Source organism: Chrysochloris asiatica, unplaced genomic scaffold (genome assembly GCF_000296735.1).
Source record: "Chrysochloris asiatica unplaced genomic scaffold, ChrAsi1.0 scaffold00110, whole genome shotgun sequence".
In the NCBI taxonomy this organism is placed as follows: domain Eukaryota; kingdom Metazoa; phylum Chordata; class Mammalia; order Afrosoricida; family Chrysochloridae; genus Chrysochloris; species Chrysochloris asiatica.
This window is the reverse complement of record NW_006408628.1, coordinates 3113108-3132560: the sequence shown is the minus strand read 5'-3', so window position 1 is coordinate 3132560 and position 19453 is coordinate 3113108. Positions and strand designations below refer to the sequence as shown.

General features: G+C 39.2%; 1 protein-coding gene across 1 annotated transcript in view; it reads left to right on the top strand.

Moving 5' to 3' along the window:
- BARD1 (BRCA1 associated RING domain 1) overlaps positions 1 to 19453 on the top strand; it is a 114610-nt gene that overhangs the window by 66133 nt on the left and 29024 nt on the right. The window contains exon 7 of the mRNA XM_006867785.1: positions 14960 to 15068. Within this exon, the coding sequence (XP_006867847.1) occupies positions 14960 to 15068 (109 nt within the window). The remainder of the gene's footprint in view (positions 1 to 14959; positions 15069 to 19453) is intronic.

Genomic DNA, 19453 nt, shown 5'->3' with positions numbered 1-19453 from the left:
AGAACAAGTGGATACTAAATGGTTTACAGTTGGGGAAAATGTGTACCAGGGATGTATCGTTCCATCATATTTAGTCTGTATGTGGAGCAAATAATCTGAGAAGGTGGATTTTTTGAAGAAAAATGTGACATTAGGATTGAAGGAAGAGTCATTAACAACCTCTAATATCTGGGTGACACATTTTACTTGCTGGAAGTGAAGAGGACTTGAAGTACTTACTGGTGAAGATCAAAGACAACAGCCTTCAGTATGGATTGCGTTTCCAAGATAAGGTCACACTTCAAGCATGGTTCCTAAGGCCTGGAGCAGTCTGTAGCTCCTTACCTTCCAGCCTCCTCTTTCTATAATTCCTCTCTCCCCCTGTTACTCAAGTTGTTTTTACACTAGCCATTTTGAATTTTTATTTCCTTAGAATGTTCTAACCTATTCTGCCTTCTAACCTTATACATTCTTTCTCTTTCGCAGGAATATTCATTTATGGTGGCTAATTTAACATTCTTTGGGCCTCATCTTAGAAATTACTTTCTTTGGTGTTGTTTCCTGACTCCTCAAGTCTTTGTATATAGTGCTTCCCCCAATCATAGAACTTGGGTGGTTGTTTGCTTTCTTATTACTGTCTTATTAATCTGTATGCTTTATGGATCAGGGACAGAGACACTTTTGTTCTCACAAGTCTTGTGTTAGTGTTTGTATGAGGAATTTCCTCTCTATTGATAAATAATAAACCGCAACAGTAAAGGATCAGATGAGGTGAAATCTAAAATAGGAATTTCCTCGCTTTGTTCCTCCCTTCACTGGAAGTCTAAAACGACTGTTTTCATGTACTGCCCCTTCTATAGAGCGGATGAACTGGTTTCTAGTAGCTGTTAGAGTAAGTCATGTGTATCCACTGGGTGGAATTCATACTCTCTTACCCAAATGGATAGCCATAGTTTGTTACCTTTTGTGGGATTATGGTTATTCCCAGTAAATCCTGTTCCTCAAACCTTTTAGAGTCTTTCCCTCTGTCACTGTTACCTTTCCAGATGTAAGTACCATCCTGTGAAATCAGAGGAATTCAGTCCAGTGCCTTCCTCAGTTTTAAAGGGAAGATTATATCGTTCTTATACCGTTTGTTTTATTTTCTGAAACCTTTGCTCATTTTAAGCTGTAATGTCTCGGACTCTCGATTCTTAGTTGGTAAGCATGATTCCTTTTTCTTCCTCTGCTTATTTTATCTCTTTAGCTCTTGATGGAACTCACGCTGAATGACCAGAATGAGCCTCTGCCAGTCCCTAGAATTAAGATGAGAGTCAGTGAGCAAAAGTCATCCGCCAGTCCCTTATCTTTAGTGCTTGGTACTTTCACTAATTGAAGTTGTAGTTAAGATGGGTCCTGTCATTTATTACAAATTTCTAAGGTACTCCTCAGTCCTGAAGCAGACATTGTGGCAGTCACTATTCTTTATTATTTTAGACATTGAAGTCCTTGTATAGATGCTTTCCTCTCCTGGGTCTTTGATGAAGGCCTGTTAGGTTTTCTCATATCCCCTCTTTAATTCATCACCTCCCTGGTTGTCCTCTCTGCTTGCTTGTGTTCTAGTAGAAGTGGCTAGGCAGGTTTCTGATTATAGATGACTGTGAGCTGCGCCTTCATAAAACGTTGCCTGTGTTTCTATGGAAATCTATAGTAAGACTCTGAACTAAGAATGTAAAAGGTCAGGAAAATCTTTTTGCAAAAAGAAACACTTCTAATGAGCTTTGAAGAAGAAAATACCAGACAAGGTTACTTAAGACACACTAGGGCTGGACTGCATGTTCATTCAGTTCTAGGAACTTCTGTTAAGTGATATGAGATTGGAGTGACAGCAAGGAAGAACTCATGAGCTGTGCCCCATAATCCAGGAGGGGAATGATGAGAGTCTAAATGATTTAAAAGCAGTGATAACTGTAGTATGAGAGGGGAGGGCTTAGCTGTTTTTATAAATATTTTCAGATGAAGTCTGATTGTATGTGTATCAAGCTTGAGGGATGTCCTATTAGGATTTTGATTTAAATTTGTTAAATATGGATGCAGTAGATTAATACAGTTGGTTTCTTAACCTGTTTGTTCCATGGTTACTCTACTTATTTAAGTCTTTTGTTACGTAATGTTGTGGCTCAGTGCCATGGAGTCGGTTCTGACACAGAGCAGCCCTGTATAGGGTGTCTAAGACTTTAAATCTTCTCGTGAGTAAAAAGTCTCATTTTCTTCCACGGAGCGGCTGGTGGGCTTAAACCACCGACCTTGTGGTTCGCTGTCGAGTGCTTATCGTATGGAATCACTGAACTCCCCTTGTTATGTATGAGGGTAAGCCAAAAAGGATTTCTACAAAATTATAGAAACCTCTATCAAAAACATCAAAATGTGAACTTGTTGCTTCTCGACATATGTTGGTCTACATACTTTCAAAAGCAGTGTTGCCTTCTCCCTGTGGTGCTGGACAGTAATGCGTTGGACTGCCAGGTCAGTTTGATATACAAGGTCGTTGGTTCAAAGCCACCAGCATTCCTCAGAAACTCTGTACAGGGAGGGGTTCACTATGGGTCGGAGCTGATTCAACGGCACTTAGCAACAACAGCCCTTCACTGAAGAATTCTGTGCTCTGCAATATACATCATGTCACAACAACAATTTTGACATCTTCAGGGGGCTGGAATGATACTCCTTTAAGATGTTCTTTGAGCTTAGGGGAAAAAAGAGGTCAGAAAGGGCAATTCTTCTGCCCTCTTTGTCCTGAGTGTATTTCTGTGAGAACTTGTCTGCAGCCATCCACTCATCAAAGAGACATGTTGAAGCATGTTTTACTTGGAATGAATCTGTGCCTACATGAACTGAAACTCTAGTCGGAATATTTTCTGACTTGCTCTTGTGACTTCATTTATGAGGTTGTTTTGAATATTGAACTTTTTTCTTGCCCTGGTGAACTGGAAAGCTTGTTAAGAACCAGATTTATAGCCTCAGAAACTCTAAGGAACAGTTTACTCTGTGTTTAAAAGTTTGCTGTGAGGCAGATCAACTTGATGACAGTTGGTTTGGTTGTAGGTATTTTGGTTTCATTTTTTACTGCTTTTGTTAAAACTTTGGGAACAATATGATAAAATGTGATAGTTGGCAGGCTGTCTTTGTCTCTGTTTTTAAAAAATATTAACTGGAGGTTTCAGGTCAGTGGTGTCCGTTGTCCTATGGAAGCTTCCTTTCAGTTCTCGATTTAATGTGTTTTTGTTTTTTTGTTTTTTTTAAATAAGATTGACATTTATCTTGTTAATTGATTTTTCACCTTATGTTGAAATGGTCTTAAATTTTTGCCTTTTGATATCATGAATACATTTTCTAATACTAAACTATTCTTCCATTCCTGGTTTAGATTTGACTTAGTGTGCTTTTTCACTTTCTCTCTTTTTGTTAAAAAAAGTTTTTTATTGTGAAATGAGAGAATATCAGTTTTACACCATCATTTCATTGCAATGATTAATATTTCCTCCTTGCATCACCGTCAACAGTATTTGCTTCTATTCTATCTGGTTTTTTAGAGGGTGGAGGAAGATATACACAAAAACACTCAGGAATATTTGATAATTTAAACAACTAAACGGCACATTCTACAAACCTGCCTCCTGGCCACCAGCACTCAGTCCCTCTCTTTCCACGAGTCCCGAGTCCTCAGCTTCTCTCTCTCTCTCCATGTCCCCATCTCTGCCTCCATCTCTGGTGTCACTGCTTCTCTGAATAGAATCCCACATTCTGTTTGTGCTCTTCTACTTTGATGGTCGTAGGGTCATCTGTTTCTGGATTGTAAGATTAAACTACTCCCCTGTTTTTGTTACAAAACTTCTACTTTTACAGTTTTGACAGTCGCAATTAGTCATTACAACAATTACCCACTGTTGCATTATAAGAATCTTATCCCCATCTCCTTTCACCAGACCCATCTAAACAAGATGAAAACTATTCAGTGGAGATTCTTTCTGCCTTCTCCCACACACTCTGAAACTAAACACCGTCTTGAAAACTTGTAAGCTACTCTCTTTGTACTTTTATCGCTCCCTCATTTAAGGTAGTGCCTAAGTTGCCTGTCCGTATCTACCCAGTGTACAGAGGGGATAGGATTGATACTTGATATAAAGACTCCTTACTTCTCAGTTGGTATTTTGAGCTACTACATCCATAATATAGTTTAAGTTCATCAAATTGTAGCAATTTACACCCGTTTCCTTTACCAGAATTTGATTTTTTATCTTTCTTTAGTCGAATTCTGATCATCAGGCTATGGAGGCTAGGTCAAATGGGTATTATCTGCAAGTTTGGGTGTTCTTATGCATCTCCCCTCACTTCCTATCAGCTGGATGCTTTGGATGTTTTACTTTCAGCTCTAGCCCTCCTTGGCTGTGTCTGTCCATGGGCTCAGGAGTCCTCAGGTCTCACCACACTTAGGACCTGCCCGCCCTTCCTCTTCCCTCTCTCATTTCCAGGTTAACGGGAGTCTATGGTACATGGTTGAACTCAGCATGTTTCTTCATTGCTGCCTTGACTTAGTATACGTTTTTAAACAAATGTTTAAGTTCATTTGCTAGAATTTGATTTAGGATTTTTGTATTTGTAATGATTAGTTTCGAACTGCTGACCTTGTGGTTCACAGCCTGATTCGTAACCACTACATTACCAGAGCTCCTTACTACCAGCTGTTCCACGGGAGAAAGATGAGGCTTTCTGCTCCCATAAAGATTTACAGCCTCGGAAACCCTGTACAGGGTCGCTATGAGTCGGAACCGACTCCACGGCACATAACAACAACAACGAATAGTTTGCTGTCCCCTCAATATGCTAGCAGTTGTCTCACTTCCTCCCTGGTTTCCCATTTGTCCTTTCTTCCACTCCTTTCTTGCTCTCTGGGCTTTGTTACTGAGTAAATGCTGCCTTTTTGGTCTCCTATGGCTGATTTTTCCTGAGGAGCACATTCATCACTGGTGTTACTGTTCACATTATAGGTCTGTTTGTTGTCTGGCTAAAAGGTTATCCCCAGGTGTGAGTTCATTTCCAGTTTGAAAGGTGTCTAAGGGCCCTGGTAACAGGGGTTGTACTAGTGTCTGTTGGACTAGTAAGTCCGGTCTTTTTAATGATTTTTACTTTTGTTCCATAGTTTTCGCATACTCTGTCCCGGACCGTCTGTTGTGATTCTGGTTACGTGGCCCCTGGGCACCATCTGGTTCTTCTGGTCTCAGGGTAGTGGAGGCTGAGGTTTGCATGGCCTGACCCATTAGTCCTCTGGACTAATTGTTTCCTTGATTCTTTGATTTTCTTCACTCTTCTTTGCTTTGGGCTGGGAAAGACCAATAGTTTCAACTTAGATGACTGCTTGCAAGCTTTAAGACCTTAGTCCCTACTTACCACAGTAAGATGTACAGCATTGTTTTTATGGACTATGTTAGCACTAATTGACCTAGCTGTCCCGAGACTGGTCCTAAGCCTTCAAGCCTAGTTACTCGTTGCCTCATGGCATTAGATTATTGTCTTAGGCTGGATTTTCTAAAGAAGCAAAACCAGTGAAGCACATATGTATGTATATATTAAGTTTATATTAAGGAAGTGATTTAATTGTTGTTAGGAGAGGAGCTCTGGTAGCGTAGTGGTTACGAATCAGGCTGTGAACCGCAAGGTCAGCAGTTCGAAACTACCAGCTGTTCCACAGGGGAAAGATGAGGCTTTCTGCTTCCATAAAGATTTACAGCCTCGGAAACCCTGTACAGGGTTGCTATGAGTCGGAACCGACTCCACGGCACATAACAACAGCAACAAGGAGAGTCCCGAGTCCTCAGCAGAAAAGCTGGCTTTCCCTGTGTGTCTGTTATATTGGGAACAGGCTACACCCCCAAGGTAGTATCCTTTCGGTTGATTGACTGCTTATAGCCAATCATCATAGAATTAAGTATGGTTCAGGAGTCCTGGTGTGGCACTGTGGGCTGTGTCAGACTGCAAAGTTGTTTGAACTGTAAGGTTGGTGGTTCAAGCTCACCAGCGGTTCCTTGGAAACCCTATACAGAGTCACTATGGGTCGGAATCGACTTGACGGCACTTAACAATTTTGGGTTCACTGTGGAAATAATCACATGTCAACTGCCAACCCACTGAAAATCTTTGCCAAGTCAAGCTGACACAAAGCCTTAAATAGAAATATGTGGCATAATTTCTGAGGGGAAAGAACATTAAAGGGTATATGATATTCTGCAAGGAGCTCTGGTAGCATAGGGGGTTACAAGTGGGTTGCTTACTACAAGGTTAGCAGTTGGAATTTACCAGCTGCTCTAGAGAAAGATAAGGCTTATATGCCTGTAAAGATTTAGAAACTGCATACAATGTCGGAACTGACTGCTTGGCATGTAACCACCACCACTCTATTTTGAATTCTGTCTAGGAGGTGAAACTGAACTGTTAACAATCTGATAAGTACTTCCTTTTCATCAGTCTTGGTGGTAGTAGTGGTTGTGTGCCATGGAGTTGGTTCTGACCCATAGCGACCCTGCATAGGGTTTCCGAGGCACAAACCTTTACGAGAGCAGAAAACCACGTCTTTCTCCCAGGGAACAACTGGTAGTTTCAAACATCTGATCTTGAGATTAGCAACCCGACTCATAACCACTATGCTTCGAAATACCAATTTTATGCTCCGACCACTAAAGCCAGTGATGATGAAATTGACAACACTCAGCAGCAGCAGCATAGCTCATGCGTGATCTCGCCATAGCTCACATCACTAGATCCCCAGAAATACATTCTTTTTTTGTGTTTTCCGGAATTTTTCTCTTTTCTCCTCCCTTCCGATTCTGTACCCTCTCCTCTTTCTTTCTTTTTTTTAATTCTGTTACTAATTTGACCAACAAATTTTCCCTTATCTTCATACAAACTTTTCTTTCTACTGGGATACTCTTCTTTTTCCTTCTTTCAGGGTTTTCAAGTCTGAGAAGCTTTATCAGATTTCCAAATTCTTCAGTGTGCTTCTCTGCTTTGCCCTTTGAACATTGTAAGGGCAGAAGCTTTGTTGGTTCTTTAGTGTCTAAAAGAGGGTCTGGTACATTTTCTAAAAATTACTAGTTAAGTAAATGAAATTTGTGAAACTTAATTTCCAAGTAAACTTTCTAACTTTTCCATTGCAAGTATACAGATGTTTACATATCCCATACATATTTTATGTGTGTATATATATAGAGAGAGAGTTCTGATGTGGCTCCATAGGATAAGCACTCAAACTGAAGGTTGGTTTGAACCACAAAGGCAGCAGTTCAAACTCACCATCTGCTTCTTGGAAACCTTATGCAGGATTGCTATGAGTGGGAACTGACTCCACAGCACTTAACAACAATATGTTGTTGTTGTTAAGTGCGATCGAGTCAATTCCGACCTCTAGCAACCCTGTGAGCTTGAACCATTGGCCTTGCAGTTCAAACGACTTTGCAGTCTTACGTATTAGCCCACAGCGCCACACCAAGTCTAACAACAACAATATATGTGTATTTATATCTGTGAATTAAATAATTATTTCTAGATCCATGTATATTAACAAATATATTCATGTGTACAGATACCTAGTAATCTATATTGTAGTAATGACCCACCAGTATTAATAGCTTTTAGACAGCATAAAGAAGTAAGTTATGAACGCATGCATCTCTTATAAATAAATTTAGTCTTCCGTCAGTTTTTCAAAAGTTTTATTTAAATTACAGTTCCATAATTATGGTTAAAATGTTCAGATAAAGAAATAAAGCAAGAAGCCAAAAGAGAGTAAAATGATAAAATTGACCAGTAAGATGTGCTGTGAAGGAAGAGGGGGGAAATTCAGAATGAAAAAGATACCCTTTTGGTCATTTATCATGCAAAGTAGCAAAACTAAAAAAATTAAGATTCAATAGGGATAAAAAGTTTATTATTATAATTATTTGGAAAGCACTGAATTATTGAGGCTCTCTTTGATAAGTCATTACAATAGTTCTCAGTAATGGTTCCTGTAAAAGATACTAATATACTCTCAATCACTGCATACTAATTTAGTAGTTAACATGTGGTTTTTCTGTTTTCTTAAGATAATTTTAATTATATTGGTATTGCATTTTCCATATAGTCTAACATATGCCTTTCCATTTTCGCAGTTACTTATTATCTTCATCTCTGATGCCCATTGCTATATGCCTGATAATTTCATTAACCTTCTGTGTCTTTCTGAAGTACTCTGTTTATTAACCCTAGTGATCATCTTAGGGCATCTGTTTGTATTGGGCCCCGATCCTGGAGCCTTGTGTAAGAGCCATTCTTCTATTGCGTCATCCGTTCCAGCCGACACCATGCTCATTCCTGTCCCAGGCACTCGAGGTTCATCCACCACATTCCATGTCTAGTCCTGGGCTCAAGGCCATTGTGTTATCCAGTCTGTATTCTTTATCTCCTTTGAAATTCACCTCACATTTCACCTTACTATTTATGCTTTGATTTTATACACTATCAGTTTGATACTTGTTGAATGAGTTTTGTCTTCACTTTACAGACATGGACAATATTTGCTAAATTGTATGTATTACCAAAATTCCTAGTTGAAGTGTTTGTTAAACAGTGGCCAAAAGAAAATGTTTCTGTATTCCATATTCTGGTGTGTCTGAATAGTCTATATTTAAGAATATTTTTAGAAGATCATTCTATAGGCTCCCATGCAATTCATTCCAACAAAATGCCAGATTAAGTTATTATTGATGTCTACTTTGAATCTGTGGTTTGCAGCAAATTCAAAACAAAACAAAAAAACTTACATGGTGATTGAGAGTAACTGATTTATCTGTGATTTAAAAATCACTCATATTAATAGTCTGATATGACAACTAACTTTTCATCCATGTATCACTTATTTTTAAAAAGAGAATAAGCTTAATTGTGTACATTTAAAACAAATTCTCAACCCAATAGTAAGTATGCTCACCCATTCAAGTCATGGGGAAAAAGCTTAATGACACATAAAGAAAGCTCATTCTGTCATCTCTTGTTTTGTTGCTTTGCCTGGGTAGGTGCCACATTTAAACATTTGTCTGATTCTAACTTCCAGTGGTCCCGGACAAAGCAGAAACTACACGTTGTTGTTGTTGTTGTTTCTAAGTGTTGTTAAGTCACTTCTCACTCATGGCGACCCTGTGCACAATACCACAAAACACAGTACGGTCCTGTGCTAGCCTCAAAATTGTTGCTTTGTTTGAGCCCATTGTTGCTGCCCCTCTGTCAGTCCATTTTGTGTGGGGTCTTCCCCTCTTTTGCCAACCTTCCACTTTCCCCAACATGATGTCCTTCTACAGGGACGGTTCCCTCCTGGTAATGTGTCCAAAGTATGAGAGGCCAAGTCTCACCATCTTCACTACTAAGGAGCATTGAGGCTATACTTCTTCCGTAAGGAATAAGGTTCTTTTGGCATTCCATGGTATTTCCCAATATTCTTGTATCAACACGATAATTCAAACGTATCAGTTTGAATACAGTCTTCCTTATTCATTGTCCAGCTTTCACAGGCATATGAGGTAATTGAAAATACCATGTCTTGGATCAGGACACCTTAGTTCTCAAACTGATGTCTTTGCTCTTCAGCATTTAAAGAGGTCTTTCACAGCAGATTTGTCTAATACAATACATCGTTTGATTTCTTGACTGAAACTTCCATTGAGTGTTGTTTGTGGATCCAAGCAAAACAAAGTCTTTAACACCTTCACTCCTTTCTCCATTCATCATGATGTTAACAGTGTGACAGGATTTAATCATTTCCTCTCCATGATGCAGGACTGAGGTTTACCAATTATCTCTAACCTGTAGCATTTCAGTTGTGCCACTCTCCAGTTCATTAGCAGTACTGGAGGACTAAGAGGTTGGTGACTTGAGTACAAGCAGAAGGCATCTATCATCCAGATGGATAAACCACATGTAAAAAAGCCATGTGACATAGTTGCTTTGCATAAATACCCTAAATATCAAGTGGACTTCGTGTAGTCTGCCTTGATGGCATTGTTAGGGTAAATAATGGGCTGAGACACACAAGGTGGAGTCCTGGTGTGGTGCGGTGGGTTAATGCGCTGGACTACACAGTCAGTTTGAACTTCCAGGTCAGTGGTTCAAGCTTACCACCTGTTCCTCGGAAACTATACAGTGTCGCTGTGGGTTGGAACCAACTCAAAGGTACTTAACAACCACAAAGTCAGCTGTTCAAATCCATTAGCTGCATCCATGGCAGAAAGATGATGCTTTGACCCTACACAGGGTTGCTGTGAACTTGACCCGACTCAGTGTCAATGAGTGGTTGTGATTAATTATTTTATAAAGAAGTTTTTAGAAGATGAAGCTTCTTATTGGTTCCCACTATTGTTTCCCACTATTGTTTTATTGCTTATTTTTATTGTACAGTGCAGTGTGTAGCTAATACAATTCTTTAAGAAGTACTCTTTCACTTAACAGTATTTCATGTTGGCATTGTTAAGTACTGTCAAGTCGGTACTGACTCATAGTGACCCTGTATAGGGTTTCCGAGGAGGGACTGGTGGCCCTGCGGTTAAAACCACGTTGCAGTCTAGTGCTTATCCTATAGCACCACACCAGGAGTCCTCATGTTGTCAAAGTAGACTTTTATTTGTAGTGTTATAGTAAACTAACTACGCCATGTCTTCCAGTTACAGTGCATTCAAGTGTTTGGCAGACTTATACTTTCTGTTCCTTTAAGATATGCTATCTGAGTTTGTCTTAGTTAAAAAATATTTGTATGTGCCATGCTTTTTTGTTGTCATGGTAGATGTGTTTGCTCAGTTTACACTTGGTTATCTGTAGTCTAGAATATTGGTTCTTCAACTGAAATTTTTATTTTTGATTGTCATTTGATGGCATATTTGTGATAGCAGGTTGGTTACTTGGTTTGTGGACATAATTATTTCAAAGATGAGATTGGCACTTATCAAGTACGGTGGATGAGATCGGCTACCTTTTGAAATAACCTATGAGATGACTTGCTTGAATTATGTGGAAATTTAGGAAGATCTAAATTCTACCATAATGACTTGTAAATCAGAAAACTCAAATACAGTTGACTGTATTGACACTTGACTGGACAAAGACTTTTTTTTTTTTTTTTAATTGCCAGAGGAATCCATTTGGGCATTAAGGGGACTATAAGAATACAAAAGTGTCTATGTTTATCTAGTACACCAATGGATTTGGTTGATTTTGGGGTCCAAAGAAGAAAGAGAGACTAAATATGAAAGTCATGAAAAGCAGTCATTCGGAAACATTGGTTCATTTCTTAGTCTTTCTCGTAGGCTGCTTCTCCCACTATGCCTTCAAAACCTCTTTTACTAAGATCATTAACAGCTTTGTCTCTAAACCTAGTGGATGCTTAGGACCTCACCGTTGTGACTTAGAGGTAGCGTCAGACTGAGCTGACACCTTCCTTCCTCTCCTAATGTTTCACTCTGTTTTCCCAGGTCATTTTTATGTTCATGAAATACAATTTATAAAATTAGTAGTGTACTATATATTATTTTATGTATTGCTTACAAATGGCATTTTCATATGAACATTAGTGTTCATTGTATGGCTATACCATAATTTTAAAAATCAGAAAAGATTATAAAAAGAAATATGCTCACTTTTGAAACCTTACTGCCATCATCTAATAATTTATAAGCCATATGTAAGAGACTGGGAAAGTAACCTTAAACTTGCTCTTATCCTTGAAAGACTAATGATGAAAACAAAGAAAAGGTCATCTTTAAGTCACTGGAGTCTTTCTGTGTTTTTTTTTTTCTCATTTTGTTCATTATTAAATTGTCTGTCATGTGTGGTTTTCCTTCTGGTGGATCCAAATGCCTATCTTTGATTATATAAACTTGTGAGTCCATAATGACTCTGTTGGTATTGTTGTCAGGTGCCACCAAGTCGGTCCCAACTCATAGCAACCCTATGCCCAACACAACAAATCACTGCCCAGTCCTTCATCATCCTCACAGTTGTCACACTGGAGCCCATTGCTGCTACCAGTGTGCCATTTCATCTCGTTTAGGGGTCTGCCACTTTTTGAGTGACTCTCCACTTTATCAAACATGATGTTGTTTTATAGGGACTGTGCATCCTGATAATATGTCCGAAGTAAGTATGAGAGACGAAGTCTGGCCGTCCTGACTGTACTTCTCTTGACACAGATTTGTTTGTCCTTCTTATAGTTCATGGTACTTATACTATTCTTCTCCAACACCATAACTCAAATACGTCAGTTCTATGATCTTTCTTATTCACTGTCCAACTTTCACATGCATATGTTGTTGTTGTTAAGTACTGCAGGGTCGGTTCCCACTCATAGTGACCCTGCACAGGGTTTCCGAGGCTACAAATCTTTACGGGAGCAGAAAGCCTCATCATTCTCCCATGGAACAGCTGGTAGTTTTGAAATGCCAACCTTGAAGTTAGCAACCCAGTTCATAACCACTACACTACCAGAGCTCCTTGAGGCTGTGGGAAATATCATGGCTTGGTTCAGGTGCACAGTAGTCTTCAAGCTGACACATTTGATCTTCAATATTTTAAAGAAGTCTCATGCAGCAGATTTCCTAATGCAATACGTTTGATTTCTTGACTACTGCTTCCGTGAGTGGATCCAAGCAAAATGAAGTCTTTGACAATGTCAGTCTTTTCTCCATTGATCATGGTGCTGTGTATTGGTCCCATGGTGAGGTTTTTTATTTTCTTTACATTGAGGTGCAATGCATATCAAGGGCTGTGGTTTTTGATCTTCGTTTTCAGCAAACAAGGTTGTATCACCTGCATATGTTGTTGTTGTTAAGTGCCATCGAGTCGGTTCCGACCCATAGCGACCCTGTACAGGGTTTCCGAGGGTGTAAATCTTTACGGGAGTAGAAAGCCTCATCTTTCTCCTGCAGAGCGGCTGGTAGTTTTGAACCACTGACCTTAAGGTTCGCAGCCTGATTCGTAACCACTACGCTACCAGAACTCCTTAACGAGTCTTCCTCTGATCCAGATGCCATATTCTTCTTTGTATAATCCAGCTTCTTGAATTATTTGTTCAGGATACATATTGAATAAGTATTCTGAAAGAATATAACAACGCTGGCATATACCTTACCTCAATTTAAACCATTCAGTGTTTTCATGTACTGTTTAAATGATTGCTTCTTGTCTATGTACAGCTTCCTCATGAGCACAATTAAATGTTCTTAAGTGCCCATTCTTTGCGATGTTATCTATAGCTTTTCATGATCCATACAGTCAAGCATTTGCATACTCAATAAAACACAGGTAAGCATCTTTCTGGTATGCTCTGCTTTCAGCCAAGATCCATCTGCGTCAGTGCTGATATCCCTTGTTCCATGTTCTCATTTGAATTCTACTTGAACCTCTGTCAGTTCCCTATCACTTTTTTCCTTTCATTTTAAGTTAACTTAAGCAGAATTTTACTTGCAGGTGACATTAGTGATATTGTCCAATGATTTCCACATTCTTTTGTGTTGATTCTCTTTGGAATGGATGCAAATAAGTATCTCTTCTAGTCAGTTGACCAACTTTCTTGACATAGATAAGTGAATAGCTCGAGTGTTGAATTAGTTTGTTGAAAGATTTCATTTTTGATTCCATCAATACCCGGATCTTTGTTCTTTGCCAGTTCAGAACACCTGGACTTTTTCCTTCAGTGTCATTGACTTTTGATCATGTGCTCCCTTTTGAAATGGTTGAACATTTGACCATTTCTTTTTGTTACAGTGACTGTGTATTCTTTCCATTTTCTTTTGATGCTTTCTGCATCATTTATTATGTTTTCCGTAGAATCCTTCACTATTGCAACTCAAAGTTGACTTTTTTCTGGTCAGTTCTTTTACCTCCTCATTTCATCCATTTGCTCTAGCATCTCTATGCTGGAAAGCAAGGAGCTCTGGTAGCATCGTGGCACGACTTTGGCTAATAACCTCAAGGTCAGCAGTTCAAAACGACCAGCTGTTCCATGGAGAAAGATGAGGCTTTCTGTTCCCGTAAAGATTTAGAGCCTTGGAAACCCTATAACAGGGTCGGCTGTGAGTCGGCACAGACTCCATAGCACATATTCAGTCAAAAATCAATCAAGGTGGAGAGTAAGTTCTAGAGTCTCTTCTGACATCCATTTTGGTCTTTTCCTTCTTCTTAATGACTGTTTGCTTTCTTCCTGTATGATGTCCTTGGTGCGATCCCAGAACTCTTCTGGTCTTCGGTCATTAGAGTCTGCTGCATCAAATCTGTTCTTGAGGTGATTGCTGATTTCAGGTGGGATATGTTCAAGGTCATATTTTGGCTCTCTTGTACTTGGATTAATCCATTTTCTTTAGCTTCAAGGACTTGATGGTCTGTTACACAGTCTGTCCCTGGCCTTGTTTTGGTTGATGAGATGTAGCTTTTCCCTGTCTCTTTCTACAGATGTAGTCAGTTTGATTTCTGTGTATTCCATCTGTTGAGTTCCATGTGTATAGTCACTGTTTATGTTGTTTCACTGGATTTGCAATTAGTAAATCATTGGTCACTAATGACTATAGTAGATGATTTTTATTTGCAATTGAAAGAATGCCGTCCATGATAATTAATGATTATAAAGCCATGTTTAAAAATATAAATATGAATACAGAAGAAAACAGAGTTGTTAAACAGTATAAGTAACAGTATATTCAATGTATTTTGTAAACTAAAATTATTCTGTTATGGTTTGTTCTCAAATTAAAATTTCACATCCGACCATTGAATTCAACAGCTTGTGTGTCTGATTTTGAGTTATTTCTTTTAGTTAAAATTTCATATTAAAAAAAGGCAGTTGAAACATTGTTGCACTTGTTCATTCATTTAATTAATAATCAAGTCACACAATTTATTTACTTAAGGCCATCTGTGTTTATTTTACCAGTAACATATTTGGTCGTCGGCCTGTGGATTATACAGACAGTGAAAATATGAAGTCACTATTGCTGCTACCAGAGAAGAATGAATCAGCATCAGCTAGCCATTGCTCGGTTGTAAGTATGGATTTAGCTTTGGGAAATTTATATCTTTTATTGAAATTGGTTATGAAAGGAACATAATGGAGAAACTTCCAGTTTGCAAATTGCTTTTATTTGCCAAACAATTATCGAACGTTTTCTGTTATTAGTTACTATGGATTCATAAACAACACAATAACAATAAGTTCACCAGCAAATCCTTACTGAGTCCCATCTATATTTTCAGCAGCATTCTAGCAACCCAGTATAACAGATAACAGCAATGAAGCTGACTGGTGGGACTCTCAGGCTCCAGGAATTTTCTTTCTGGTGAGAGGTAGGAAAGAGACAGACTGTAAATATATAAACTAAAATGAACAGAAGAATTTCAGATCTGGAGTAGTGATTTAAAGAGATTTTGTATGATGTAGTTGGGTGGGCGTGGTAGGCTCCTGAGGGGACACTGCTTTAGCGAGTCTTGTTGGCGGACAGCCTTCAGAAACCTGATCAGATGACAGGGAGGCAGCCCTGTGATTATCAAAGAGGCTGTATCTGATATACAGGCCCTTCAGTGGATGAACTTGGCATGCTTTAAGATTAGAAGTAAGTGGCTGTATTTGGAGACCAGTGAGTATCTAGGTGTATTGGAAACATATTGGGAGGACTGAAAACAAGAGAATGACATGATTTGATATATGGTTTAAAAAGTTTACTCTGGCTGTTTTTGAAAGATGACCTGTGGGATGGAAGATTAGAGGACACAATGATGTCAGCTTGGACTGTCATTGTGCCAGGAGAGAGATACCAGATGACTTGGAATGGGGTAATAGCATTGGAACTGATGAGAAGTAATTGGTATATGTTGTTGAACTAATGCCATCAGAGCTTTGTGATGGGTTATGTGAGGTCTGGGGGAAGGATGTTGTAAGTGTGACTGTAGGAATGAAGAAGAGAGTGGAGCCTTTTGCTATTGCAAGGTAGGAAGAATAGTAGTTCAGTTGGCCCATTTTATGCATATTTGGCATACATCAGGAGATGTTGAATAAGCAATTGGATATGTGACCTGGAACTTAGGAGAGAAATACAAGCTAGAGATATAAAGTAGAAGGAATCCCTTTACTTTAGGTGCCCTGTAGCTTAGTTGTTGTTGTTAAGTGTCGTCAAATCAGTTCCAACTCATAGTGACCCTGTAAAGGGTTTCCAAGGAGCGTTTGGTGAGTTTGAACCACCAACGTTGTGGTTTAAATCAACCTTGCGGTCCAGTGCATTATCCTGCAGCACGAGAAACATAAAAAGCTCCTTATAAATTGCAATAATGTTGTAATTGTTATTAACTACTGTCGAGTCAGTTCTGACTCAAAGTGACCCGTATTTATAACGTTTCCAAGGAGTGACTGGTGGGTTTGAACCGATGACCTTGTGGTTCACATTCCAGTGCTGATTCTACCCCTCCACACCAGGACCCCATAAAGATGCAGTTGATGTTGTTGCTGTTAGATGCCATCGAGTTGGTACCTACGCATAGTGACCCTATGCATAACGCAATGAAACCCTGCCCGGTCATGGGCCAACCTCACAATTGTTGCCACGCTTCAGCCCACTGATGCTGCCTCTTGGCCAATCCATCTCTCTGAGAGTCTTCCTCTTTTTCTCTGACCCTCCACCTTACCAAACATGATATTCTTCTTCAGCGACTGGTCCCTCCTGACAACATGTCTGAAGTATGAAAGACGAAGTTTTGGCCATCCTGACCTCCAAGGAGCACTCTGGCTACCCTTCTTCCAACACAGATCTGTTGGTTCTTTTGGCAGCCCAAGGCACTTTAAATATTCTCCTCCAACACCATAATTCAAATGCATCAATTCTTCTACATTCTTCCTTATTCATTGTCCAGCTTTCGCATGCATATGATGTTATAAAAATATCATGGCTTGTGTCAGGTGCACCTTAGTCCTCAAGCTGACATCTTTGCTCTTCAACACTTTAAAAAGGTCTTGTGCAGCACATTTGCCTAATGCAATATGTCGTTTGATTTCTTGACTACTGCTTCCATGAATGTTGATAGTTGATCCAAGAAGAGTGAAGTCCTTGACAACGTCAATCTTTTCTCTGTTGATAAGACTATTGTTTATTGGTCCAGTGGTGAGGATTTTTGTTTCCTTTACATTGAGATGTAATCCATACTGAAGGCTGTACTCTTTGATCTTCCTCAGTAAATATTTTAAGTCTTCTTCACTATCAGCAAGCAAGGTTGTATCATCTGCATATCACAGGTTGTTAATGAGTCTTCCTCCAATCCTGATGCCATGTTTTTCTTCTAGAGCGCAGTTTCTCGGATTATTTGCTCAGCATACAGGTTGAATAAGTATGGTGAAAGAATACACCCCTGTCATACACCTTTCTCAATTTAAGCCATTCAGTGTTCCCATGTTGTGTTCGAACAACTGCCTCTTGGCCCATGAACAGATTCTTCATGAGCCCAAGTATGTGTTCCATAATACTCATACTTCGCAATGTTGTCCATAGCTTGTCATGATCCACATAATCGAAAGCCTTTGCGTAGTCATTGAAGCACAGGTAAACATCCTTCTGGTATTCACTGCTTTCGGCTAAGATCCATTGGACATCAGCAAAGATGACCCTCATTCCACATCCACTTCTGAATCCAGCTTGAACCTCTGGAAGTTCTCTGTGAATGTATGATTGTAGTCGTTTCTGTATTACCTTTAGTAAAACTTGACTGGTATGGGATACCAAAGATATTGTCCGATGATTTCCACATTCTGTTGGGTATACCTCTCTTTGGAATGGGCAGAAATATGAATCTCTTCCAATCAGTTAGCCAGATAGATGTTTTCCAACTTTCTAGGCATAGATGGGTAAGTGCCTCCATTGCCGCCTCACTTTCTTGAAAGATTTCAATTTTTATTCTGTTAATTCCTGGTGCCTTGTTCTTTGCCAATTCTTTCAATACAATTTGGATTTCTTCCTTCATTATCATTGGCTCTTGATCATATGCTGCCTCTTGAAATGGTTGAGCATCAACCATTTCCTTTTGGTACAGTGACTCTGTATATTCATTCCATCTTCTCTTGATGCTTTCTGCATCATTCAGTACTTTGCCTAGAAACTCCTTCAATAATGAAAGTCGAGACTTGATTTTTTTCTGCAGTTCCCCCAGCTTGAGAAATACTGAGCATGTTCTTTCTTTTTGGTTTTCTGACTCCAGATCTTTGCACATTTTGTTGTAATGTTTGACTTTGCCCTCTCTAGCTGACCTTTGAAATTTTCTGTTTAGCTCTTGTACCTCGTCCTTTCTTCCATTTGCTTTAGCATCTCTACACTGGAGAGCAAGTTTCAGTGTCTCTTCTGACATCCATTTTGATCGTTTCCTTTGTTCTTGCCTTAATGATTTTTTGCTTTCTTCATGTATGATGTTCTTGATGTCATCCCACACTCTTCTGGTCTTCGGTATTTAGTGTCTACTGTATCAAATCTGTTATTTAGATTAGATGATCTCTGTATTCAGGTGGGATATATTCAAAGTCATATTTTGCCTCTTGTGGACTTGTTTTCATTTTTTTCAGCTTTAGTTTGAATTTGCATATGAGCTATTTTGGTGTGTTCCACAATTTTCCCTGGTTTTGTTTTGACTGATGATATGGAGCTTTCCACCATCTCTTTCCACAGATGTAGTTAGGTTGATTTCTGTGTATTCCATCTGGTGAGGTCCATGTGTATAATCATCTATTATGCTGTCTAAAGGTAGTTGTAATGAACAAATCATTGATTTTGCAGAATTCTATCTTGCGATCTCCAGCATCATTTCTGTCACCAGGGCCATATTTTCTGACTAATGATCCTTCCTGTTTGTTCCCAACCTGTGCATTCCAATCATCAGTAAAGATGAATACATCTTGATTGCATGTTTTATCAATTTCACATTGAAGAAGTTGGTAGAATTCATCTGTTTAATCCTCACTAGCTTTAGTAGTGAGTATTATTTGAATAATAGTGGTGTTAACTGGTCTTCCCTGTAGGCACATGGATATTATCCTATCACAGACAGTGTTGTACCTCATGAAGATCTGGATATGTTATTTTTGACAATGAATGCAACACCATTCCTCTTCAATCTGACATTTCTGGCATAGTAAACTATGTGGTTGTCAGATTCAAAATGACCGATACCAGTCCATTTCAGCTTACTAATGCCTAAGATTCAGCGAGATCTTAGAGCGGCAGTGAGATCTTGGAGCGGCAAGATTCGGAGTTCTGGTGTGGTACTGTGGGTTAATGCGCCAGACTCCAAGGCTGTTTAACTGCAAGGAGCCGAAAGCCTCATCTCTCTCACGCGGAGGGCCTCGTGAATTCAAGCTTTATCCCACCTGAATTTGGAGATCATCTGAAGAACAGATTTG